The sequence below is a fragment of the Aotus nancymaae genome, unplaced genomic scaffold, assembly GCF_030222135.1.
Source record: "Aotus nancymaae isolate 86718 unplaced genomic scaffold, 86718_ANA_hifiasm-v0.15.2.pri h1tg000011l, whole genome shotgun sequence".
Taxonomy (NCBI): Eukaryota; Metazoa; Chordata; class Mammalia; order Primates; family Aotidae; genus Aotus; species Aotus nancymaae.
The window spans coordinates 40681111-40704822 of NW_026988422.1; the positions used below are offsets into that span (position 1 = coordinate 40681111).

At 41.4% G+C, this 23712-nt stretch overlaps 1 protein-coding gene across 3 annotated transcripts in view; it reads right to left on the reverse strand.

Annotated features, from left to right (window-relative positions):
• Window positions 1–13522: 13522 nt before the first annotated feature.
• GPR176 (G protein-coupled receptor 176) overlaps window positions 13523–23712 on the reverse strand; it is a 127816-nt gene continuing 117626 nt past the window's right edge. For all 3 annotated transcript variants that reach the window (XM_012462520.2, XM_064374839.1, XM_064374838.1), the window contains exons 2-3: window positions 21780–22032; window positions 13523–16779 (exon numbers count right to left, since the gene is read on the reverse strand). In XM_012462520.2, the coding sequence (XP_012317943.2) occupies window positions 15657–16779; window positions 21780–22032 (1376 nt within the window). In that variant the 3' untranslated portion in view covers window positions 13523–15656. The remainder of the gene's footprint in view (window positions 16780–21779; window positions 22033–23712) is intronic.

Here is a 23712-nt window from a genome sequence, read left to right on the forward strand (position 1 = left end):
TTTAGGAGTTAGCTTTTGTTTTCGTTTTCACTCTCTCCCTCCTCTTGACATCCTCCTTCTGAGTGGAGTCAGATTTGAATGAATGAAAGCAAGCAGGAGCATTGTTTGCCATCTGGGCACCAACTACCATTTCAGACTTCTTGCCCTGATTTCCCTTTTCTCACCATAAACTTCAACCAAATGTAACAATATGGTAGGAGAGGGATCTCAGCCTGGTATCATAGATTCTGCACACTGGATTTTGTGTAGAATAGCCATTTCTATGGAGAGCAGCTAATAGTGTGTGCCACCAGACAGTTCTCATCTCCTGTGAATCATGCTTAGTGTTATCAAAAAATTACATTTGCAAAGTGTTTCAGACTTGCCTTCAAAGCATCATTTCACTTCATTCAGAGCATTCTATGAGTCAGCACTGGTATTACCTGAATTTAGAGTTGAGAAGCAGAACTCCTAAAGGGTAAATGACCAAGGTCATTAGGGAACTAACTGGCACTGGGATTCCAACCTAGGTTCCAAAGCCTGCCCTCTTAACCTCCTCATGGGTCCGAATTCAAGAAGAGGAGATATTTATATCCACTAGATGGTGCTAATGGTCCTCTATTTAAAAAAAAAAAAATCGCCAGCCACTTTTAGAAGCAAGTTTCTTTGGATTTTAGGTGTAATTCAAGAAACCACTGAACTGAAGTATTTTGTATGTTTGAACTGTGTTGGATACATCCTTAAATAGCCACCCAAATAGGAAAAGTGAAAATTAGATCTCCAAAAAACAGAATGCGTATTTTTAAATGTTAATACATATAAATAATATCAAACAACCATGGTGACTTTGAGACACTGAAAGTTCTCACATATCTGTATTTACATTAAATCAGTAAACTTAAAAAGAAGTACATGTTTTATTCCGTTTACCCCTTTATACCAACTGTACTCCCTCCAGCTCCTCCCAATCCTGCTGCCACAGTGCCATCCATGTAGGCAAGGGTCGTGAACAGGGAAGTAAATAAAGCCTGAAAAACAACAATCAGGTTCTGGAACAGGTAATGCTTTTTTTTTTTTTTTTTTAAGGTCACACTCTGTCGCCTAGGCTGGAATGCAGTGGCACAATGATCATGGCTCACTGCAATCTCAACTTCCCATGCCCAAGCGACCTCCCACCTCAGACTCCTGAGTAGCTGGGACTGTAAGAACACACCACCATCCCCAGATGAATTTTTTTTTTCTTGATAGAGGTGAGGTCCCCCTGTGTTGCTCACGCTTAATGCCATTTCAGTTGAAAGTAAAATACATGTTAAGTATATGTTTAATATGTACTTAGTACCTTATTTTAGTACATTTTTTAGAACTTTTTTTTTTTCTTTTTTAAAGACAGGGTTTCACTATGTTGGTCAGGCTGGTCCTGAACTCCTGACCTCAGGTGATCCATCAGCTTCAGCCTCCCAAACTGCTGGGATTACAGGCTTGAGCCACCACGCCCAGCCTACATTTTTTAGAACTTAAAAGCCATGAAATAAACCCAATTCAAATGGGTTCTCAGATTTTATTGTTCATAGGATTCGTTCAGGTGTTATTTAAAATGTTGATTCTAATCTCTATTACATGATTCAGTGGGTTTGGAATGCAGACCAGGAATCTACGTTTTTAACAAGTCCATTGGTGTTTCTGGTACAGATGAACCACTGACGTCAAGTTAATGTGTTACAGGATAAACACTGACAGAAGACTTTACTCCTGGAGGCACCATGGAGACCCCTACAGCTGTGGAACACAGAGGCTGTGAACTATTTACTTCCTTTGCAAACATCAGGCTAGAAACTGAAAATGCTCTCCCTAGAACACTTCCCCTGCTCTTCCTGTCTACTACGGAGTGCTCCTCAAATTTAGCTGCTGGTCAGTGGATGTCTCCATTTTCTAAAAGATCAAGTTTATAACTTCTCAATGCCTATTGGTCCAAAAACACAATGATGACTTTATGGGTTGTTTGTTTGTTTGAGAGGGAGTCTCTGTCTCGCCCAGGCTGGAGTGCAGTGGCGCGATGATCTCAGCTCACTACAAGCTTCTCCTGCCGGGTTCAAGTGATTCTCCTGCTTCAGCGTCCTGAGTAGCTGGGACTACAGGCGTGCGCCACCACACCCAGCTAATTTTTGTATTTTTAGTAGAGACGGGGTTTCACCATGTTGGCCAGGATGATCTTGATCCCTCGACCTCGTGATCCACCGGCCTCGGCCTCCCAAAGTGCTGGGATTACAGGCGTGAGCCACCACGCCAGGCCAACTTTAGGTTTTGGGATTTTTTTTAAGTGAAAGAAGTTAGGTTATGCATTGTCATATAACTTTATTGAACTGGCTTGAGCAATCCAAATGTCAATGTAGTGGGCAAAAACCTGCCAGGACATTGTGAAATTGTGTAAAACAGTACACACACACACACACACACACACACACACAGCAGTGCAGCTACATGTTTATGGCCAGAGGCTTGTTTTTAAAGATAGTAAAGTAAATAAATGAAAACAAAGATAATGTTACAATATCCAGAGTCATTTGCAGGTGGAAGGTATCATCTCAAGTTGGCCCTAAAGCAATCGGCTCTGCCAAGTAAGTCATTCTTACCAGAAAAAGGAAAAAAATTTATTTCTCTTCTTTTCTAAAGAAATTCCCTCAAAGTAACAAACTGGTTAACTGTCTCATGATCTTACTGGCTACAAAGTTTGGTCACCTGCAGCAATTCTGTACCTTTAAAGGTTTAAAGAGTTATAGGAAACTTCCCGAGGCCAGCTGCAGTTTCAGTTGCTGGATGCCAAATAAGATTAGTGTTCTTCCACATGTTCTCACTCATAGGTGGGTGTGAACAATAAGAACACATGGACACAGGGAGGGGAGCATCACACACTGGGGTCTGTCGGGGGGAAATAGGGGAGGGACAGCGGGGGTGGGGAGTTGGGGAGAGATAGCATGGGGAGAAATGCCAGATATAGGTGATGGGAAGGAAGGCAGCAAATCACACTGCCATGCGTGCACCTATGCAACAATATTGCATGTTCTTCACATGTACCCCAAAACCTAAAATGCAATTAAAAAAAAAAAGATTAATGTTTTCTCCTGACATCTCTCCTGTCAGCTAAATGGATATGACACTGCTTTCGGATAATGGCTGAAAAGAAGTTTAATAATTTCACTGCAACCAAGATCGCACCACTGCACTCCAACCTGGCAACAGAGCAAGACACTGTCTCAAAAATAAAAAATAAAAAAATGAAAAAATAAAAAAAAAATAATTTCACTGCAACTATCAATTCTGGGCTGAAACCAACATCTGAGCACGGCCTATGGATTGGGTTTCATGCTTCATGCTTCAACCTACTGGTAAGCTTGTCTCTGAGTCCAAAGCCTAACTTCAGTATTGAGCTTGGTCTCCCTGATCCCATAGGGGTTTGTTTGTTTGTTGTTTTAAATTAGATCTTCTGATCTATATACTTGGTTGAGGTGAGCAGGTCTATACGCACCTACCCCCAAAGGCCGAGGAATCTGAGAGGCCAATGAAAAAATCTGACAAGTCCAGTTTCTCAGAAAGAAACATTCAATAACAGCTTACAAACTAAGCTACGTCTCTGGCGGCCAGAGAGACAGTGGATCCCCACACTTGCCCTCCAGAAAGCATATTTTATATAGCAAGATTTTAGGGTAAAGACATGTGCAGGCAGTCATGCCCTCAGGCCTTCTTGCAAAACTCATGGCCCCTGGGGTAGTTAGATGAGCATCTTTATGGGGAGTTATCTATGCTACAGGAACACATTGGTCATCTCTTGCTATGCAACAGGCTGTTTTCCCACAATATTAAAATGAAGGTTTAGTATATAAGTTATGTAAGCCTTATTATGTAAACCTTTGTACATATTTTAACAAAAAGTAAAGGAAGCTAAAACAATTAAGATGCCATATTAGAAACATATTCAAGCCAAATATTTAGGGTGTTAAGCAGCAATGTACAGAAATGATTTTTTTCAGAGTTAACATCTCAGAGATGAAGAAATAAGAAGGAAACCACCACAGGGGTTTGTTCATCAGTCATGGGTCAGGCTGCCACAATGCTTAAGCCTCATCCTGGCAGTCAGCTTCTCACTTTATTTCTTACACATTTCCTTAGCTCGAATTCAAATTAATGTTTCTATCAGAACATACAGTGTTTATTACACTAGGGACTGTCATCATTTTGATGACTATTGGTTTTCTTGTTTACATTTTTAAAATGTGATCATCCAAACTACTTTCTTAATAGAAGCTGGCTTATTTCCCCCTCATTTTGCTATAATAGACAAACTAGAATTAGTGTTTTAATTTTGTTCAAAATTTGTTATATTTTTGAAATTCACCACTGACACACATTTTAAAATACCCATCTCAGGATATTCTGTCCTGTCTTTGCCAAGAACAGCGTGGCCTGGGCCCAGTCTCTTTCCACCTCAGTTTCCACCACAGTTTCTTCATCTAGTAAATAAGAGGTAGATAAAGGTTTTTACTGCTACTTCCCACTCTGAGACCCTATGATCTTCTGATTTAATCAGTCTCTGCTCTCTTTGGAAATGATCTGCTCATGTATCTCAGCCTAGACTGAAACAACATTCATACCAATGTAAAAGGCACCTGCTCAACGTGCGTGGCAGCAAGAATTGCTTGTTTAGAAATATCTGGGTAATGGTAACAGCCATCTGTCTCGTCCCTGCAATTATTGAACAAAGAATTAAGCAAAGCCAAACCACAAGAGAAGTGCCCTGTTTTTATAGAATGATGCAATAGAACAGATTAAAAATTGGTTCAGGTTTTACGAGAGTTGCATCTGTATCCCACCTCTGTTATGGAAGAGCAAGCCTCTTCACCTCTCCAGACTTCAGTTTACCAGCCTATCTGTCAAACAATGGGAAGCTGACTCTCTAGTGCTTTTCCTTATTCTGTTGAAATAGAGAAATTAATATGTTCCTGAGACACCATACTGCATTTTTCATTGCACTTGTTAATAAAATAAGTACTTTTACGTCAGATAACAGCAACCATCTAATCCATGCTGGAGAATGAAAGAAAAGCAGATAAATTATCAGGTTCAGTTCATATCTGTTGTGCATTAAATGCTCTTTTATCTTGTAGAGCTTGCTACAGATGATGGTATTTTTTGAAAATTGCCAACAATTTTTTAAATGAATCTAGAGATCATTACCTGGACCCAGATTTGTAAGAATTTTGTATTCAGCTGGATAGTTGCATCCATGCATTCAATTGTCTATCATTCATTGGTCACTTTTTCTGAGTTAAATCCTCTAGGGAACTATTTCTGGACAAGTGAACTTTTCAGCATTTCTGTAATCATGCCTAGTTGCTCAGAGATTCTGACAGGGATAGGAACAAGATGGTCACATGAATCTTCTTCAGTTCCTCACCTCCGTTCCTTTGAGATGAAAAGTGCTGGAAGTCAGGGGGATTTTTAGGTACTAACTATGCAATAGTTACTCCTTCACAATAGTTAGCAGGGGGAAAAATGGAGGGCCTTAATTAAGGAAATAATTTTTTATGTCTCAACCTACTATCTACCAAGTTACTTAAATTTCATCATGAAAAAGACATTTAAAAGCAATGGTTTCTGTCCCTCATATTTTGCTTATGGAGTAGGCATTTTTAAAAATCATGAGTTCTGCAGAAAACCAAATACCACATGTTCTCACTTGTAAGTGGGAGCTAACTAATGTGGACACATAAAGGGGAATAGCACACACTGGGGCCTATTGGAAGGTGAAGGGTGGGAGGAGGGAGAAAGTAGGAAATAGAAACAATGCATGCCAGGCTTAATACCTAGGTGATGAAATTATTCTGTACAACCAACCCCCATGACACACATTTACCTATGTAACAAACCTGCACATCCTGCACATGTACCCCTGAACTTAAAAGTTAAACAAATTAAAAATTTAAAATTTTTTTAAAAATCATAAGTTCTGATCCACAGTCTTGGACAAAGCACTTAATTTCCTGGACCTCAGTTTCTTCATATTAATTTACAGGGGTGGTATATGACTAGGCTAAGATCTTCCAGATTCAGAATGTTATCACTATATAAAGTAAATTAGAATTTTTATGGAGAAAGAAATTTTTTGAATTAAAGAAAAACTTGTCATTCATCAAAAGAAATCATTGAGAGAGCAGGGACTCTATTTTGAACACTTTATATTACATCATAATAGCATGTATTAAATGCAATAATATTTACTGTTATGAATAAATGAATGTTAATATTTTATATTCATACAGGGAGGAGTATCAAATGACTCTCGGGAATGTGGGCAATGGGTGAAAGTGATTTGATGGCAGCAACTTTTAAAGTTAAATAAGGTAAACGCGGTGCAGAATTAACAAGAAGGGCCAGGCAGAGTGGCTCACTCCTATAATCCAGCACTTTGGAAGGGGGAGGCGGGAGGATCGCTTGAGCCCAGGAGTTCAAGACCAGCCTCAGCAACAAAGTGAGACTCTGTCTCTACGCAAATTTTTTTTTAAATTATCCCTTGAGCCCAGGAGTTTGAGGTTGCAGTGAGCTATGATAGTGCCACTGCACTCCAGCCTTGGTGACAGAGTGAGACTCTCTGAAGGACCCTTTGAATGTCCTTTTAAGGCCATATAACTTCTTACATCTCTCTGAGGAGATTAAGAATTGATCTTTTTTAAGTTTTCTTCTTTTTATGTATCCCGTTTTTACTCCAAGTTTCTTTTTTCTTGTGTGTTTGTTTTGGCATCTGCCTTGTATGTTAGATACTTTCCTCAGAGGACTAAAATCCTTGGCTGTCTGCTCATGTTTAAAAGTCTCAAAAAAAAAAAAAAAGAAGTAAAGATATTAACAAGGAGGACACAAGACATAAGATGATGCCTCTGAGTACTCTCAGCAAAGCTATATCAGTCTTGGCATTCTTTCAAGAGTATCTTAACATTTATTTTAAACTGAATGCCTCTGCAACAAAACAGGGGAAATCATGAGGCAGAAGTAAATTTGGAAAATAACGTTGAGCAAAACAGCTGCCAAGCATCAAGGATTTTCATCTAGTCCCCAGTACAGTTTAATGATACGTGCCAAGTGGGTATTCAAAAAATAGTCATGACAATGATAGATGATAATGATCATCAGTACTTTAGAGGGTGCTGTGGAAGAATTGGGCTTTAATGCCTTCTGTACTGTTTTTAGCTCTGTCTCTAACTTGCTTCATCTCTTGGGGCTAATGACGTGGCCATCTGTGCCTCTAGTTTCCCCATCTGCAAAAAAGAGATTGTATCATTTCCTACAGAAAGCCTGTGGGCTGTGCTTTAATATCCTCCAGTGAAACATCACATCTAAATACAAAGCAGGCAATAAGAAGCCAAATGTTACCAAGGGAATAAACTTTAAGACACAGTATTATAAATTAAAATTAATTAAGAACTTCTAAGTAATATTCTCCTGACCTTTGGATGATGCAAAGGTACTTGTATTGCATACACTTTAGATTTTGTAAAAGTAGATGAGAACATGAATGATAAATAAATAAACAAATCCTAGGCTGCTTTGACTTACAAACTCAATAGCTTAGACATATTAATCCAAAATATTTTGTGCGTTCTAAATTAATTTCTAAAGCAAACCAGCATTACTTAAATCTATATAACAAAATAGCAACAATTCTTAAAAGCACTGTAAAAATACCAAAAAGAAGAAGAACAAAATCTTTCTTGGCTATAGAGAAGATATGGGTAGAAAAGTAGAATTCAGAGTAGCCCATGATTGCCTAGTTTATACAGCTAAGCCAAGGGTGTCATCTGAGTATATCTGACATGATTGCAGCATACCAGCAAAAGCCATTGGTTTCTCTGACCCTGACAGCCTAAATTGTCTCTCTGCTCATGTTTAAGAGCTGGGGGTTAGAGGGAACATGCTGACTGGTCACTAAAAAGTATTTCCAATCTCCTCCTTAGGAGGGTCATATCCTGACTGGAAGGGCGTTGGGAATGGAGTGTGGGGAGAAGATCTGGAAGTGCAGGGTGGTGGAGAAGCTGGACTAAGGAGAGGCAGCTGGCCCAGCAGTGTGGCACCAACAGCAGATCTAGCTGGGGCTCTAATTACTTCTCAAACAGCTGTCAACCTCCCCAACCTGAGCTTTCATTTCAAAGGTACCAGAGCAGTCAATACCTTAGCTAAGAATTATCACTGTTAGGCAAAAAAAAAAAAAAAGAAAAAAAAAAGAAAAAAAAAAAATACACACACACACACAAACAAAAACAAAAAAACAGAAAACACCTCTAGCATGAAGACACTAAAACAAATCCATAGAAAAGAATTAGCCTTAATATCTCAGAGAGATAGTAGAAAATGTTTCCTGCCCTTAAAAATGAAGACCCAAAGGACACACAAAAAAATAAAAAAGAAAGAAAGAAAAGAAACAGAGAAAAAAAGCTCTTGGGAAGTTCTTAAGTCTGCTGCCAAACCAGTTACCACTCTCCATCTGCTTTCCAGCTTCTAAAATTTGTTGCTGTTGTAGACTCACCTGGAATCAGAGAGTGCTTTGTCTTCTGTCATATTCCTTATATCCTTCTGGATTTATGACAGTCCTTTTTAACCCTTAAATGGGGTTTTAGTGGCATTTCAGGAAGAAATAGAATTAGCTATGTATAACCAATCAGCCATTTCTTGTTGGGAACCACAGATGGTTCCTTTGTGGGGTTTTCTTCATTAAGGTAATATAAAACTACAGATATAGCATAAAAAGGTAGATCTCAGGCAGGAAAACAATGAATTTATCTGAGAAGGTTATTCTATTTTATTGAGATTGTACCCCAAACAGGAGCAATTTCTGATGTGTTCTTTGCAAATAATAAATTAGCTCACATATCAAGTATAGTGAGGGTACTTTCGGCAGAATATTGCAAAACTTTGACTCAAACTTGGGTGTACAAGATGAAATTTATTGTCTCACATTAACTGTAAGTTCAAAGGTAGAGACATGTGACTTAGCAGCTCAGTGACATCATCAAGCACACGTTGCCCTGTCTCTACTCTGCTGTCCTCTTTGTCACCTTCATTCCAAGGCTGACTCCCCTCACTGTCGTCATGATTTACTGTAGAGTCTGAACTTAGAAGTGGTAGCTAATCCATGGAAACTTCCTTTCTTGTTCCTTAACTATACCCCAGGGAGATCCTAGCACTCTCTAGTCACCTTGAGATATTAAAGAGTCCGGTCCAGTTTTAAAGTTCACGATGATGCCTAATGCAATGCTCTTCCTCTCCCCCAACTCAGACTTGATCTGTAGCTCAAGGAGCCCACCATGAGAGGATGAGAATCCTATAGCTTGGTGTTTCCTCTTGTGGGTCTCCCTTCTGCCTCCATGGAGTTAGGAGGAAGGACGGGCAAAAGGAGGAAACACCTTCTCCTTGACTGGTGCAGCCATTGTCCTCTCATTGGTGCTTGTGGGGGAATCTCCAGATGTGTGGCATGTGGCCCTCATTGTACACATCTCTGGTGCCAGACACAGCACTGGTCTGACCACTTTCAACCCCTCTCAGCATCCACCCACAGCCTCCTCCCAGTCCGGTCAGGGGCCAGTTTTCAAGGTGAGTTTCTGTGGTGTCTCCTTGACATTGAGAAAACCACCCATTCTCACCATGCCACACGGTGGGTGTGCAGGATGCCCTCTCTGTTCACTCTGCCATCGCTCTCCAATTCCATTCTCACACCTCCAAATTCACAGAGGGCAGATCAGCAAGTTCATCCCTGAAACAGATAACCAACTGAGAAAAAGCAGCCAGGCTTGCATTTTTCCACCAAGCAGGTGTCTCATGACCTAGACAACTCTCTTTAAATTTCTTTTGTTTTCTCTATCAATAACCTGGGTTTGCATGGAGGACAGAGGTAAGGGTTGGGGAGATGGTCCCACCCTCCTCAAACCATCTCAAACTTTTGGCTAACCCAGAGTGTCTCAACCTTAACACACGTTATTTTGGACCAGATAATTCTTTGTTGTGAGGGCTGTCCTGTGCATAAGAGGGCTTTATAGCCCTCTTTATAGCAGCATTCCTGGCCTTTACCCAGTAGATGCCTGGCGCATCCCCCACTTCTTGACAATTATGACCAAAACTTCACGGGCCTAACCCCTCTGTTCTCCTAAAACCTAGGTTTTGAGAGGCAAAAACCAGGAAGAAATTCAAAGGATATCTGCTTTCCCTTGAGGCAATGAAAACCTCATCTCCCCTCACCCCACCGAGGTAATGCATGGGAATGAGAGGGGACAGGCAAAGGGAGAAGTTAGCTGCACAGGAAATACGGTTCATATAGCAAAAGCATCATGCCATGTGTTCTGTTTTCTTACCTGTAGCCTTAGAATGTATACCACGTGTTTATTCTAGTAACTCCTTTGTGTGTATATTACATTTCTATATTACATATGGACTGCAATGAATACACATATAAAAAGAAATTTGCGGGAGGCAGAAAGATTTCATCACTAAGTTCTGATCGATATATCTGATAAAAGAATTATTCTTAGCTGGGTGCGGTGGCTCACACCTGCAATCCCAGCACTTTGGGAGGCTGAGGTGGGTGGATCGCCTGAGGTCAGGAGTTTGAGACCAGCCTGGCCAACATAGGAAAACCATGTCTCTACTAAAAATACACAAAATTAGTTGGGTCTGGTAGCAGGAGCCTGTAATCCCAGCTACTAGGGAGGCTGAGGCAGGAGAATTGCTTGAACCCAGGAGGCGAACGTTGCAGTAAGCTGAGATGGTGCCATTGCACTCCAGCCTGAGCAACAAGAGTGAAACTCTGTCTTAAAAATATAAATATGTATTTTTAAGTTCCAAAGTTAGAGGAGAAGTTCAATACTGAGAAACACAGTTCCAGGAATGTATGTTGGGCTTGAAGAACATATATATATATACACACACACATATTATTGAAGAATATATATATATATATATAATTTTTTTTTATTTTTGTTTACTTATTTTTTTGAGAGTGGGGTCTCGCTATAGTGCCCAGGCAGGTCTTGAACTCCTGGGATCAAGCTATCCTCCCGCCTCTGCCTCCCAAAAAGCTGGGATTATAGGCGTGAGCCACAGTGCCCGGCAAGATATTTTATACATATATATTCTTCAGGCCCAACACACATGCCTGGAACTGTGTTTCTCAGTGTTGAACTTCCCCTCTAACTTTGGAACTTACACTCCTAGTGAATTAAAGGGAGGCTTGGGTGTTTGAAGAAGGAGATGGATCAAAGGCCTTACATTTGATGCCTTTAACTCTGAAGGAGTCATTCCAAGGAAATCAGTAAGAGCCAGCAATAACTCCACTGAAAACAAATCTTTCATCACTCATACACGACAGAGGCTGTGCCCCTGCTTCAGGTGCTGTATCTCTTGTGTATTCATTCATCATTCATTCATTTCAATTTGGCAGTAAGATGCTCCTGAATCCCCAGGACATGAAGCGCTGTAGAGGTTCATGTAAAACAATGCTGGAGATCACAGTTTCATTTCCATACAGGTTTCCAGACCTTTATTCTTCTGATCAACTAACTGATACCTTTGGCACAAATAGGGGAAAACATGGGTTGAAACTGAGGCTAAGAAAAAGGGAGCTGTTTTATCTTCTGAAACCTTATGTGTGGAGAATCTAAGCTCATTTCCATTTATTTTATACGCCTTGCACAAAAAGGCTTTTGATGCTGCCCTGGGCATTGGTACTCATTTCAATTCCTATTTTATTCACAGATTCCTAGGTTATTTACCATGACTCATTTCTCTTTTGGTTACAGCGCTCTAATGTGGCACATTATTTGGGATATAAATCTGCTAGGTATCTACAACTATTTGTGGCTAGTGCATCACTATGTTACTGTGTTATTGACATTGTTGAGATGTTGGTAGACTACACTATGAAAGCATTAACGCTTCCCCTCCACCAAAATTTCACCTGTAATAAGTTTTTTTCCTTGTGCATCTCTGATCCAAACTGTAGCAGCAGCGGCGTGTGTGCAGAACCACCTCACCTCTGGGGCAGGTCTGCCAAGAGCCCAGCAGTACCCAGCTGGGATGCAGCAATGGCTTTTCTCCTTGGATGAATCAGACCGGCACTTGAACTCCAGAAGTTCATTTAGCCCACCAACTGACTAACTTGCAGTTTCTTTTCTATGGAAGGGACCTCTTTGAATTTGTGTATCTGTCCTTAGATATGCCATATACTCTGCTCTGCTTTTACTTCAATACGGTCACTGAGTGCATTCATATTCAGGGACGGCCTACAGGTTTGTGGCCAAGGTGAACCTTCATTTAACATCCTGTTTTTTTCAAGTGAGAATTGTCTAGTTAAGAAATACTCTGGCTTACACAGTTATTTTTTCTTCAGGGAATCTAATAGTGCCTTGGCATTATGTATTACCCCAAAGTATCATCATTAGGAATATTAATTACTGTTAGAATAACTAGTGAAAAGACCTATATAGTTTTCTAAGAATAGTCCACATAAGCTGCTAGCCACTTAATTTTTATGTCATGTGAAAGCACTAACACTGATATAGTTGTACTCTGTGCCAGGCACTGTGTTGAACAGATCATCTCATTTAATCCTAACAGGTGCTCCATGCCTCACTTGGACTCCTTGAAAACAGACGTTGAGATGAGGGCTTTGTGCAGGTAGTGTATTTGGGAGGTGATCCTTGAGGGCATGAATGAGGGCTGCAGAAAGTGAGTCAGAGAATGAGAAAGTAGAGTCAGTATAAGGATGTATTATTTAAGCACCATGGTGGGCCACAGGGACTTAATTCTGTGTCATGACCTCTTGAGAACTGGACAGAGGCCTCCCACAATTGTCCAGCAGGACAGGAAGCAGGGGTATTTATCCAACGGTTCCCATGCCCCACAGGCCAAGGATTATTCCCAGACACAGAGAGCTCTGCTTGCAGGGAAGTGAGTGGATGCCACCAGTAACAGCCCACCGTCGACACAGCTATAGTCATAGGGGAAATATGTGAGTAGGGGCAACAGAGGCTTCTGACACAATTATTATCCTGCCATTTTACAGAGAGGAAACTGAGGTACATGGAGGTTACTTCATCCTCCCAAGGTCATAGGCTGGTCAGTGGTGGGCCAGGATCTGAACATAGGCAATCTGACCTCAAAGCTCATGGCCCTAACCACTGTGCTCCTGACCTCCCACAGAAGGGATGATGACCGATGCACTCCAGGCTTCCCTTGTGTAGCTCCGCCTAGGGATTTGGGTGTCCATCACCAATTCAATCTGGAACTCATCCTGGTGATATCTCTTCGAATGTTGCATTTCCTCCTTATGGAATTTATTTTCTTTTAGTTGCAACAGCACAACAAAATGCTACTGAAATGCCGCATCTGCATTCATGAGAAAACAAATAAATAAATATATCATCTGAGACCATGTAGGAAGAGATAGGTTCCAACAGTATACACTCGAGGGAGAGAAAAAGGGGAGAAAATATAGCTCATACAACTTTTCTTGAGTTCAGAAACTGCTTTTCAATTTTTTATTAAAATGTTGTTCTTCAAAGAGTATAGAAATACACCTGGCAATGACCTGTTAGAAGTCAGCCATCTGCTTCAAACATACATAAGAAACATACCCAACCAGATTCTGCCTCAACAAAATTTATTAAGGTGTACACATACAGTATATTATCAGAACAACACCAAAGTGGCTACAGTTGACAGATTCTCCTAAAGTGGACGCTATTTTCCTACAGATTATTATTCCCCTTGATACAAGTTGTAATGACTGTGAAAGTTTTGAAAGATAAGCTTGAAGGGGCCACAGCGTTGACTATCAGGGCAAGGAGCTATAGACGCCATGCACACAGGGCCCAGGAGGCAGCAGAGCCGCAGGAGGGTGTGGCAGACCCGCTTCTGCTGTGAGCAAACAGTGCTGTGAGGAGACCAACACAAAGAGGAAAATGGTTCTTCTCCAGGGGAAGGGTCTTTGGGTTCACATTCAGGAAACACAAGACACCACACCCAAGAAAAGAAAGGAAAACAAAACTCCCTACAGAGTCTGGGCTCCCTCCGAGAGACGAGAGACGGGGCCAGTGTGGTCAAAAGAGGGGACTTGTTGAGATGTGGAAGTTTGCTGGTGAGGATACCCACTTCCCTTCAGGCTTGCTCAAGGCACCAGACTTGCTCCCCTAAGTGCCAAGAGCAAGAATAAAACACCCTAGAGAGAAGAGCAGAGCTGGCACTTGGTTTGTCCTTACTAAGAGTGAAGTGTTATCTGCGGTTCTAATTCAAGCTGGTGAAATCCACCCCAGGGGGGTCCGAAATTGCTTGTGAGGCTGATCAGCTGAGGACACTGCCCTCCCTCTTTTACCCACTCTGGCTCCTACTAAGACAGGAAGGAGGAAGTGAAGAGCTCATCTGGGCCAGATGTTGCCTTGGCACTCTACAATAATTATTTCTCCCTGTTCTGTTCCTCCTCTGTGTCCAAAATTAAGAGAGAACCACAGTTGTACAAACAGACTGAAAAGGAGACTGGCCACACCTGAGTTCTAGAGTCTTCCTTGGAATGAAACCAACTTTGTCAGATTCTTCCCAACCTCTTGGACAGAATCACCTTTCCAATCCAGGCCTTTTCAGTTTGATGTTTCCAAAGGACCCAGATTACACTAACTCCATTTTAAAAATACATTTTAATTTTGAAAGTTTGCATAAGATGATTTTTTCAATATACTTGACTCATACTCATTGTTACATAGCACCTTTCATGTGAGATCAAAGGGAAGAGAAAAAACTACCGTGCCATCGGCATCCCTCAGTCTATCTTCTCCCCCTGTAAGCTTCTCTCTGATTTGTTGAGAAAACACAATTTAAGGTGAAAAACATAGCAAAGGATTTTCAGTGTTTTGCAACCAACACTGACCCTGACTGGAGGGTGTAGGTGTATCTCTGAGGCATTGGTGATGCCAAGGGAAAATCAGAATTATCAAGGATGAAGTATCTCCCTTATTCCCAGGCACATATATTGTTTATCACAGGTGTGGAATCATCATCCCTTACCTACATCCCAGTGAAAGAGATGAAGGGTATCGGGAGAAACGGTGAGGAGTCATATGACTGGGGCTTCCAGAGACATGGTGTAAGATGCCAAATCTCTCTTCTCAATATATAACGTTTGATATGTTTAAGTTAATCAAATAGGCATTTTCTCTGGGGCCACCCTGCTCCACAAAGAATTCCCTTAGAGAGTCCCTGCTCCCTATGAGCTCTAAAAGTCTTCTCTCTGTGTGTTCTCTGTGGAGCCAAGGGAAGTGAGGCATCCCCAGAAAATGCACATGGAGTACCCACCTGAAAACCCATTCAAAACTGCCCAGCTCTTGTCCCCACGGGGAATAATGTGGACGTCACTAAGGAAATGGATTACTGAGATAGATATATATACTCCCTCAATAAAGAGGACATTGGATTTTACGTAGATTTCCCTATCATTCAAAAGCATCTGGCCCATATTGGAGGAATCAACTCACGCTGAGTTGCAAGGAGATCATACAATCATATGGCCACAGTAGTCCCACCCTCTGGTGGGAATATTCTAGAGAGTGGGAATATGGAAGCTCTCTGTTGCTTCCAAGAATTTACGATCCTTGCTAGGAATCCACCTTTGGAAAAATGCTCACTTTATTGTTTCTGCTCATCTTCCGCTCCACCCTGCCTACCTTGGGCACCTTTGTCTGGATCAGCTCTTCTGGGGTGTTACCCAAGGGGGGAAGCAGCCGCTTCTTGCTGTTTCGGGTTTCTGAGAGCCACTGAGGAGGCAACTCAAAAGGCCCAAAGCCAAACTGCAGGGAATACTTATCGGAGAATGTTCCAGGTTCCACAGGGGCTGCTGGTGCCACCTGGGATACAGAGTCCACCGTGCCCAGGGGTGGGGCAGAGGGTGCAAACTGTGGCCCCTGCTCTCCCTCCAGGCAGGTGCTAAATACCTCCTTGGCCTGGAAGTCAGCTGAGCCAATGTACTTGGCCTCACTCTCTTCCTCATCCTCTGTGGGCTTAAAGATCTGCTGCTGCCCAATGTGGAACATCTCCAGGAGCTGGCTGCCCGAACGTATGCTGGGTTCCAGGCTGGCCTCAGCCAGGCCGCTCCCAGTACTGACAACATTACGGCGACTGTACCGGTGGTGTAGTTGTACCAGGGTCCCTATCAAGCACTTGCGGACAGATTTGTTCACAGTAAGAAAGAGAACAGGGTTTGCCAGCAGGGAGACTTTGGGCAGCCAAATGGCAGTGAGCAGCAAGAAGACGGAAGTGTCTGGGACATTGAGCACGGTCTGGTAGACGACCAGGGTGGCGTAGGGCACGCTACACAAGATGAAGACCATCACCATGGAAAGCAGGGTGGCGTGCAGCTCAGCCTCCCTCTGGGAGGCATAGGGGATGGAGATGGTGTTCTGTGGGGTCCGGAGCGCTGCTATGATGACCTTCTTCTTCTGGCTGGCACTCAGGGCCCTTCGGATCAGTATCAAGAAGAGGAACACCACCACCACAGGCACAATGACTGTGGTGATGTTATACACCAGAACGTACACCAGGTGGCCCAAGGAGTTGCTCCAGACTTCTGTGCAGGTGGATGTGGCATAGATGTCAGCCACATTGGTCACTGCAAACACAGGGACGCTGGCCACCACTGCATGGGCCCAGATGTACATCACCAGTTCACGGGACTTGGCGTCAGATATTTTCCTCTCCAGCGGATAGAGGACTGAATAGTACCTGCAAGATACACAAACAAAATTAATTCCACATAAGATACTTTTTAAGTTAGGGGAACCTATATCACCAAAAGTAGGTGAGAGGGAAGAAAGGTCAAGTTCTTTTATTCACCCTAAGACAGAGAGACACTGGGGGAATCCAGGAAGCCAGACCTTAAGTTTTGAGGACTTTGCAAGTACAATGAGAAGCACTGCTAGACCAAAAAATAAAAACCTTTCCAAAAGAGCAGAGGAAAGCCTTGTCTTCATGAAGCTCTACAGGAAAACAAGTAAATAATTTCAATTCATAGCTAGCTTTATAGTTTTTGCTACCAGGATGAAATTTCAAAGCATGCCCTCAATATAAAAGATTTCTCCATCTGCTGTAAAGATATCTACTTTTCAGTTTGAGGGTAAAGGGTAATTGGTAAAAATTTTACATGGGCTAAAGAAGCTTTAGGGCAATTTTCAAAGCTACCAACAGAAATAAGCTTGTCTACACACATATCTAAAGCAGATTTATGCCACAGTCTGGACATCATTAGCAATTAAAGCTGTTCAGGGCAGAAGAACACAGTATGAAGAATGGACTCTGACAAGGTTCTTCCACAAAAATCAATTCAGCTGACAAAAGTTATGTCTGCTCAATAGCCATTGCTCCCATGATAATCACTCAGTAACCCTAAGGGCAATTAATAGCTCCAAAATGCCTGCACATTAGATTTTTGTTAAAATCAGATGAGACACTATTTTTCCTTCCAACCTTTAACTTGATCATTCTGTAATCACCTAAACAGAATTTCAGAAGCATACTATTTCAATATCACCAGTGATTTGAGGGAACTGAGTAAGTCTTCACACCCTAGAACCACATCTGTCGTAAAAGGACTGCCACTAGCTGTCAGAGATATGGTCAGTTTCGTCACATTAGCTTAGCCATATCTGTGCAGTCAGTTAATGCTGGGGTTGACCTTACAACCTCAGTGACACCCATTCACTCATAGGGCAAGGTAAGCATGCAAGTCTTCCAGTAACAAGTACGTGTGTGTGTGTGTGTGTGTGTGTGTGTGTGTGTGTGTGTGTGATGGAGTCTTACTCTGTCGCCCAGGCTCAAGTGCAGTGGCACAATGCAGGCTCACTGAAGCCTCTGCCTGGTTCAAGCCATTCACCTCCGAATAGTTCAAGCCATTCTCCTACCTCGGCCTCCCAAGTAGCTGGGATTACAGGCAGGCACCACCAAGCGTGGCTAATTTTTGTATTTTTAGTAGAGACAGAGTTTCGCCATATTGGCCAGGCTCATCTCAAACTCTTGACCTCTCAGTTGATCCACCTGCCTCAACTTCCCAAAGTGCTTGGATTACAGACGTGAGCCACCATGCCCAGCCTCCTGTAACAGGTACTTCTGAGCACCACCTATGCACCAGGTCCTGTGCCAGGCACTGGGTTATAAGAATGAAAAGACACAGGGATGTCTCTAAATTCAACAGGGACAAAGATGCACACACTAACAATTACAAACAAGGAGATGACAGTTCTACTAGAGACCGGCACAAAAGAGGCACAGGCAGCACCTAAAGCCACCTGGGAAAATAGCAAGAGAAGGAGGCACCGTGGTGGAGTCTGGCAGGGGGACCAGCTGAAGGGGAACATTCCAGGCTGAGAGATGCAAACACAGTAGTGACCATGGACAATCAGGAAAGGAGGGAGCATGGTAAGATGTATTCTAGATTTCTTTCTGGGAGGGGGAAAAAGAGAAAGAAGTGCATAAGTGATGTATGCTGCCCAGGCTAGAGTGCAGTGGCATGATCTCGGTTCACTGCAACCTCTGCATCCTGGGTTTTAGCGATTCTCCTGCCTCAGCCTCCCTAGTAGCTGGGACTACAGGCGCCCACCACCGCGCCTGGCTAATTTTTGTATTTTTAGTAGAGACAGAGTTTTGCCATCTTGGCCAGGCTGGTCTCAAAGTCTTGACCTCGTGATCCACCCGCCTCGGCCTCCCAAAGTGCTGGGATTACAGGCGTGAGCCACCGCACCGAGCCTGAATACAGTTTTCTAATCACAATACAGTAAATATGTGATGGTCCCACCCCTACACATGAATACATGCTTAGGAGTTCACTGGCTCTGACTTCCATTTGCTCCAGACATGTAACAAACCCAGGCTTACGTTAATTTCCAGTCCCACTATGTGTTGGGGAACAGACTGCAACACAAGCACACGGGCTCACTATAAATCATTTCCTTAGCGTGTGCATCTCTAAAAGGTGACGCAAAAAGTGTAGATGACCTCCCAATTAACTTGCTGACTTAGTGCCATGAAACGAATAGCTTTGAAAGAAGTGAGAGAAAAGACTGTCTTTTCTTCTTCAGGTACACATGCTGATGTGTGCAAGTAATTTGTATCTGTGAATAACAGGAATTTACCAGCCCTGTTTTTCTACTAAAAGGACTTGTTTTACTTTTTAAAATTATAGTAAAATTACAATAGTTTTTCTGCTGGAAAGAAAATGAGAATTTCTTACTGTTTTCATATCTCTTTATCTAAGACCCAGAAATAGCCCACAGGGATTATTGCATTACTTCCAGGTATAACAGCAAACTGTTCAGAATAATGTATTCCTTCTTATTGAATCTTATTAAAAAAAAGAACTTTCAGGATTCATAGCAGCATTACTCACAATATCCAAAAAGTAGAAACAACCTAAATATCCATTAACTGGTAAATGGAGAAACAAATTTGGTATACTCCTAAAATTGAATGAATATATTATTTGGCCATAAAAATGAATGAAGTACTGTTACATTCTGCAACATGAAGTTTGAAAACATACGAAGTGAAAGAAGCCAGACACAAAAGAACACACATTGCATGACTCCACTTACAATGTAATGTCCAAAAAAACAAACATATAGAAACAGAAAGTAGATTCATGGTAGCTTAGGTCTGGGGATGGGCATGAGGAGTGACTATAAGATTCTTTGTGAGGTAATAGAAATGTTTTAAAATTATATTGTGACAATGACTGTACAACTCTATAAATATATTAAAATTCATCGACTTGTGTATTTTAAGTAAGTAAATTTTATCATATGTAAATTATATCTCAGTCCAGAATATCAAACTGAAGACTTAAGACTTTACCAGAGCAGGTACTCCCGGGGGCATTCAGAAGGGCACTGAACACAAAATGGTCCAACATAAAATGCATTAGCACACCCACCAGAAGTACACTTGAGAAAGGACTCTGATTTCACTCTTGTCTTCCACTCCTTGGAAATAAAGCCTTGGGAATAAAGTGTAATAGCACTTTCCAGATATTCAAAAAGCAATGGAAGAGACATGCAACGTCACCATAAAGCAGGTGTGGCAAATTGGCATCTCAGGGCACACATTCATCTTTCTGAAGGGATTCGGATGACCACATAATACTTTTTGAAAAAAAACTAATTGCCAACATTTTTTAATAATGAAATTCTAGATTTTTTTAATTCCTCTTCTAAAGAAAGAAAAAAGTCCTGCCCACTGAGTTTAGATTCTTACAAAGCAGTTATTAGCAACTGCTGAGCGGCTGATCCCCATGAACAGGAACGCGGACACCCGCTTCACGTGCCATGATTGCAACCTGGCCTGTTGTCGCTTGACTTCGTCACCTCCCTTGTTTGGCTCCATGAATGGTGAGATTCCAGTCCCTTCTAAAGAGCTGGAGTGGCTCCCAGAAGATCTGATGGTAACATGATTGCAGACAATATATCAAAGGAAGAATGTGCCATCAGAAGGGAAGCCTGAGAAAGAGAGGCAAATATTGGTGCAGCCCATCCTATCACAGGCCATAAATCACTGAATTCTTTCTACTGCTCTGGAATCTGAGGCTCAGAAAGTTTAAGCAGCTTTACCCAAAGCCGTTCAGCTAGAAAGCTGTGTAGGCAGGACTCAAAGCCAGGCTTCTAGTTCCAGCATCCATTCTCTTAATCACAACCGCAATGACTTCTCTCAGTATGCCGGGGGCTTCATGTGACTCTGTGTCCCTCCATGCTGACGGCATCAGGCGGCTGAAGAAATCAAGGTCCTTGGCCTGAGAGGCTGAAATGACTCTATAGATGCGTTCTACAATCAATACCCTCACAGGTCATTAAGATATTATGTTTTGAATGGACAAAGAGCTCTAAATTTTCAAATTAATCTAAAATGTTGTTAAATTTTAACATAGGATATAAAGTCAGAATAGCCAGCACTTTCCCTTTGGCAATGTTTCTTCTCTGTTAATCTTGAAATCAGAAGTAATCATGGACATAAAATGCTTTTCAATTCTTGTTTGTTTATTTAATTCAATTCTCTAGAATATATTATCTAAACTGTATTCATGAAGCACTAGCTAAAAAGGAGAAAGGCAGGAATTTGTTGATTACAAGATCTTTACACAACTTTGATAAAATTGATCAAATTATGTAGAATGGCAGTAACTAAGATGTAAGGTTCACTTCCAAATGAACATCCTTTCAAAGAGGATGGGAAGAGAAAACAATCACCACTGCAGTATGAAGCCTTGGAAATACATCCTCGAGAAGAATTCTGGTGTTACCTGGCCAGATCCAAATGGACCATCTAATCATTTGTTAAATAACCACTGAATCATTCCCTTGTTCTTTCAGAGATGTTCCATACTGCATCAAAAACCCCTAATTGCAGAGTTATCAATCAGATGAACAATATACTGCAAATTGCAACACAAATACCACCAATTGCAACCAAGCTGAAGTGACCCTATGCTCTCGCAGCTCTACCCAGCGTCCTCACCAAGGAACTCCCACCCCCAGGTCTTCTCTCAGTGGTTCTATTTTCCATGGCTGTTATCAACCTGTCTTTTGTGAGGCATCTGTTTTGGACATTTATTCCCTTTCTGTTGATCACAAGCAGACTAAATACCAGTATTTGGAACACTGACTACTCATCAATTGCTTCATGATGCCAATATTTTAATATAACTTCGAAAAAAAAGTTAGCTCCTCATTACCTGATCTTACCTGTCCAAAGCAATAGCAGGGAAGCTGAGGATGGTCACAGAGCAGAACACTTTGTGCAAAAATTTGACGACCTTGCAGAAGAGCATGGTGTAGATCCACCAGCAACAGTGAGGACTGGTGCTGAGGACGATGTCAAAGGGCACACAGACCAGGCTGGCACAAATCCCCGAGCAGGCCAGGTTTTTAATGAACCTGTTGGTGACAGATTTGAACACGGTTGTGCGGCAAGTTGACCATAACACCATGAAGTTTCCTGCCCAGATATGAAAAAAAAAATAAAATAATTTAAATAAAAATTTAAAAACTAAAAAAAGGAAAAAATACAGGTTAAAAAATGTAAAAAACACATTTGAGAGTTGATTTCAAAAGATTTAATTTAAATCCTATTTAAATTAAAATTTAACATAGTATATGATATATTACATAGTCAACTTATGTGAAATTATTAAATCAGTTACATATCAATCAGTCTAGGAAAAATTTTAGTGGTGAATTTATTTAATTTTAGACAAAACAATGTTATAATGATGGTTTAGTCTCATCAGGGTATAAACAATTTGCTAGTTATTACTTAATCCCAGGCAGTCTGCTCTTACCAAGTTTTCCAATGACCTCCATGTTGCAAACTCTGTGATAGAAATACAATGCCACCCACACATGTCATCTTAAATTTTCTGACAGCCACATCTTAAAAAAGTAAAGAGAAGCAGGCAAGATTTTAATAATATTTTTTATTTAACCCAACAGATTCCAAATATTTCAATATATAATGATTACTTTAAAATCACTAATATTTTTTATTCCTGTTTCTGTACTAAGTATCCTGTACTAAGCCTCTCCCTATATTAGTCTACCCATTCTGGTAGTTTTCCATCAAAATGCTGATGACTCCCAAATTCATGTCTCAAAGTAGGCTTTTCCTGTCAACTCCAGATTCCTTTTGCCAGATAAGCTTCTGATGCCCGCCCCTCTCAATCCCCACCATGTTCCTCAAGGGTTTACCTAATCTGATGCTACCTTCCTCATCTCATATCTTCCCTCCTTCGGCTTGCTGGGCTCCAGCTACTCCAACCTTCATGTTTCCTGAAACATATCAGGGCTAATCCTGCCTCAATGCCTTTGTACACATTTTTTATACTGCTTAAGATGTTGTTCATATGTCCAATTACTTTAAATCCCAGTCTTAGTTTAAATGCTGCCTTGTCAAAAAAAGCCTTCTCTAACCATCGTTTTATTTTAAACACCAACTGCTCCTCCCTCCATTATGCTCCATTATCGTATCTTCTTCGTTCTTATCACAATTATTCATTTGTTGACTTGTTATCTCTCCATTTCATGAAGAAAAACCGTGTCAATCTTGTTTATTGTTATAACTCCATGCCTGCTCAGTATCTGGCACAGAGTAGGCATGTGATAAATATTTGCTAAAGAAATGAATTTGTAAAATATTTAGACACACAGTAATCAAAAGTTCCTAGGTAAGAGAACTCCTTTCGTAGTATGTGTGTCATGTAAGGATATTCTAAGTTGGCAAGCAGTTCCCAAATCTCACCATACATCAGAATGACTGTACAAGATATACTGAATCACAGAGCATAGGTATGGAACTGGGAACCTGCAACTGAAACAAGCACCTCAGCACAGTTGGCCCCCAGAATACAGTTTCTTTTAAACTAGTTTTAGATAGAGTCCACAGCCCCACAGCCAGACTCTCACAGGGCACCTGTCCTCAGGAGTGCTGGGCAGCCTGCCAAGGGGTTTTATTAGCATTTGCATGCTCATGAATGAGTTGTTTTGAAGCTGTTATTTCTTTAAAACCCAAGACTGCTATAATCACATTTTATCGCCATCTATTTACATGACTCTAGGCAGCATCTAGAGCCTAATCTCTTCTGCGATTAAGAACCTGAGGCTTAAGAATACTATATTCTTT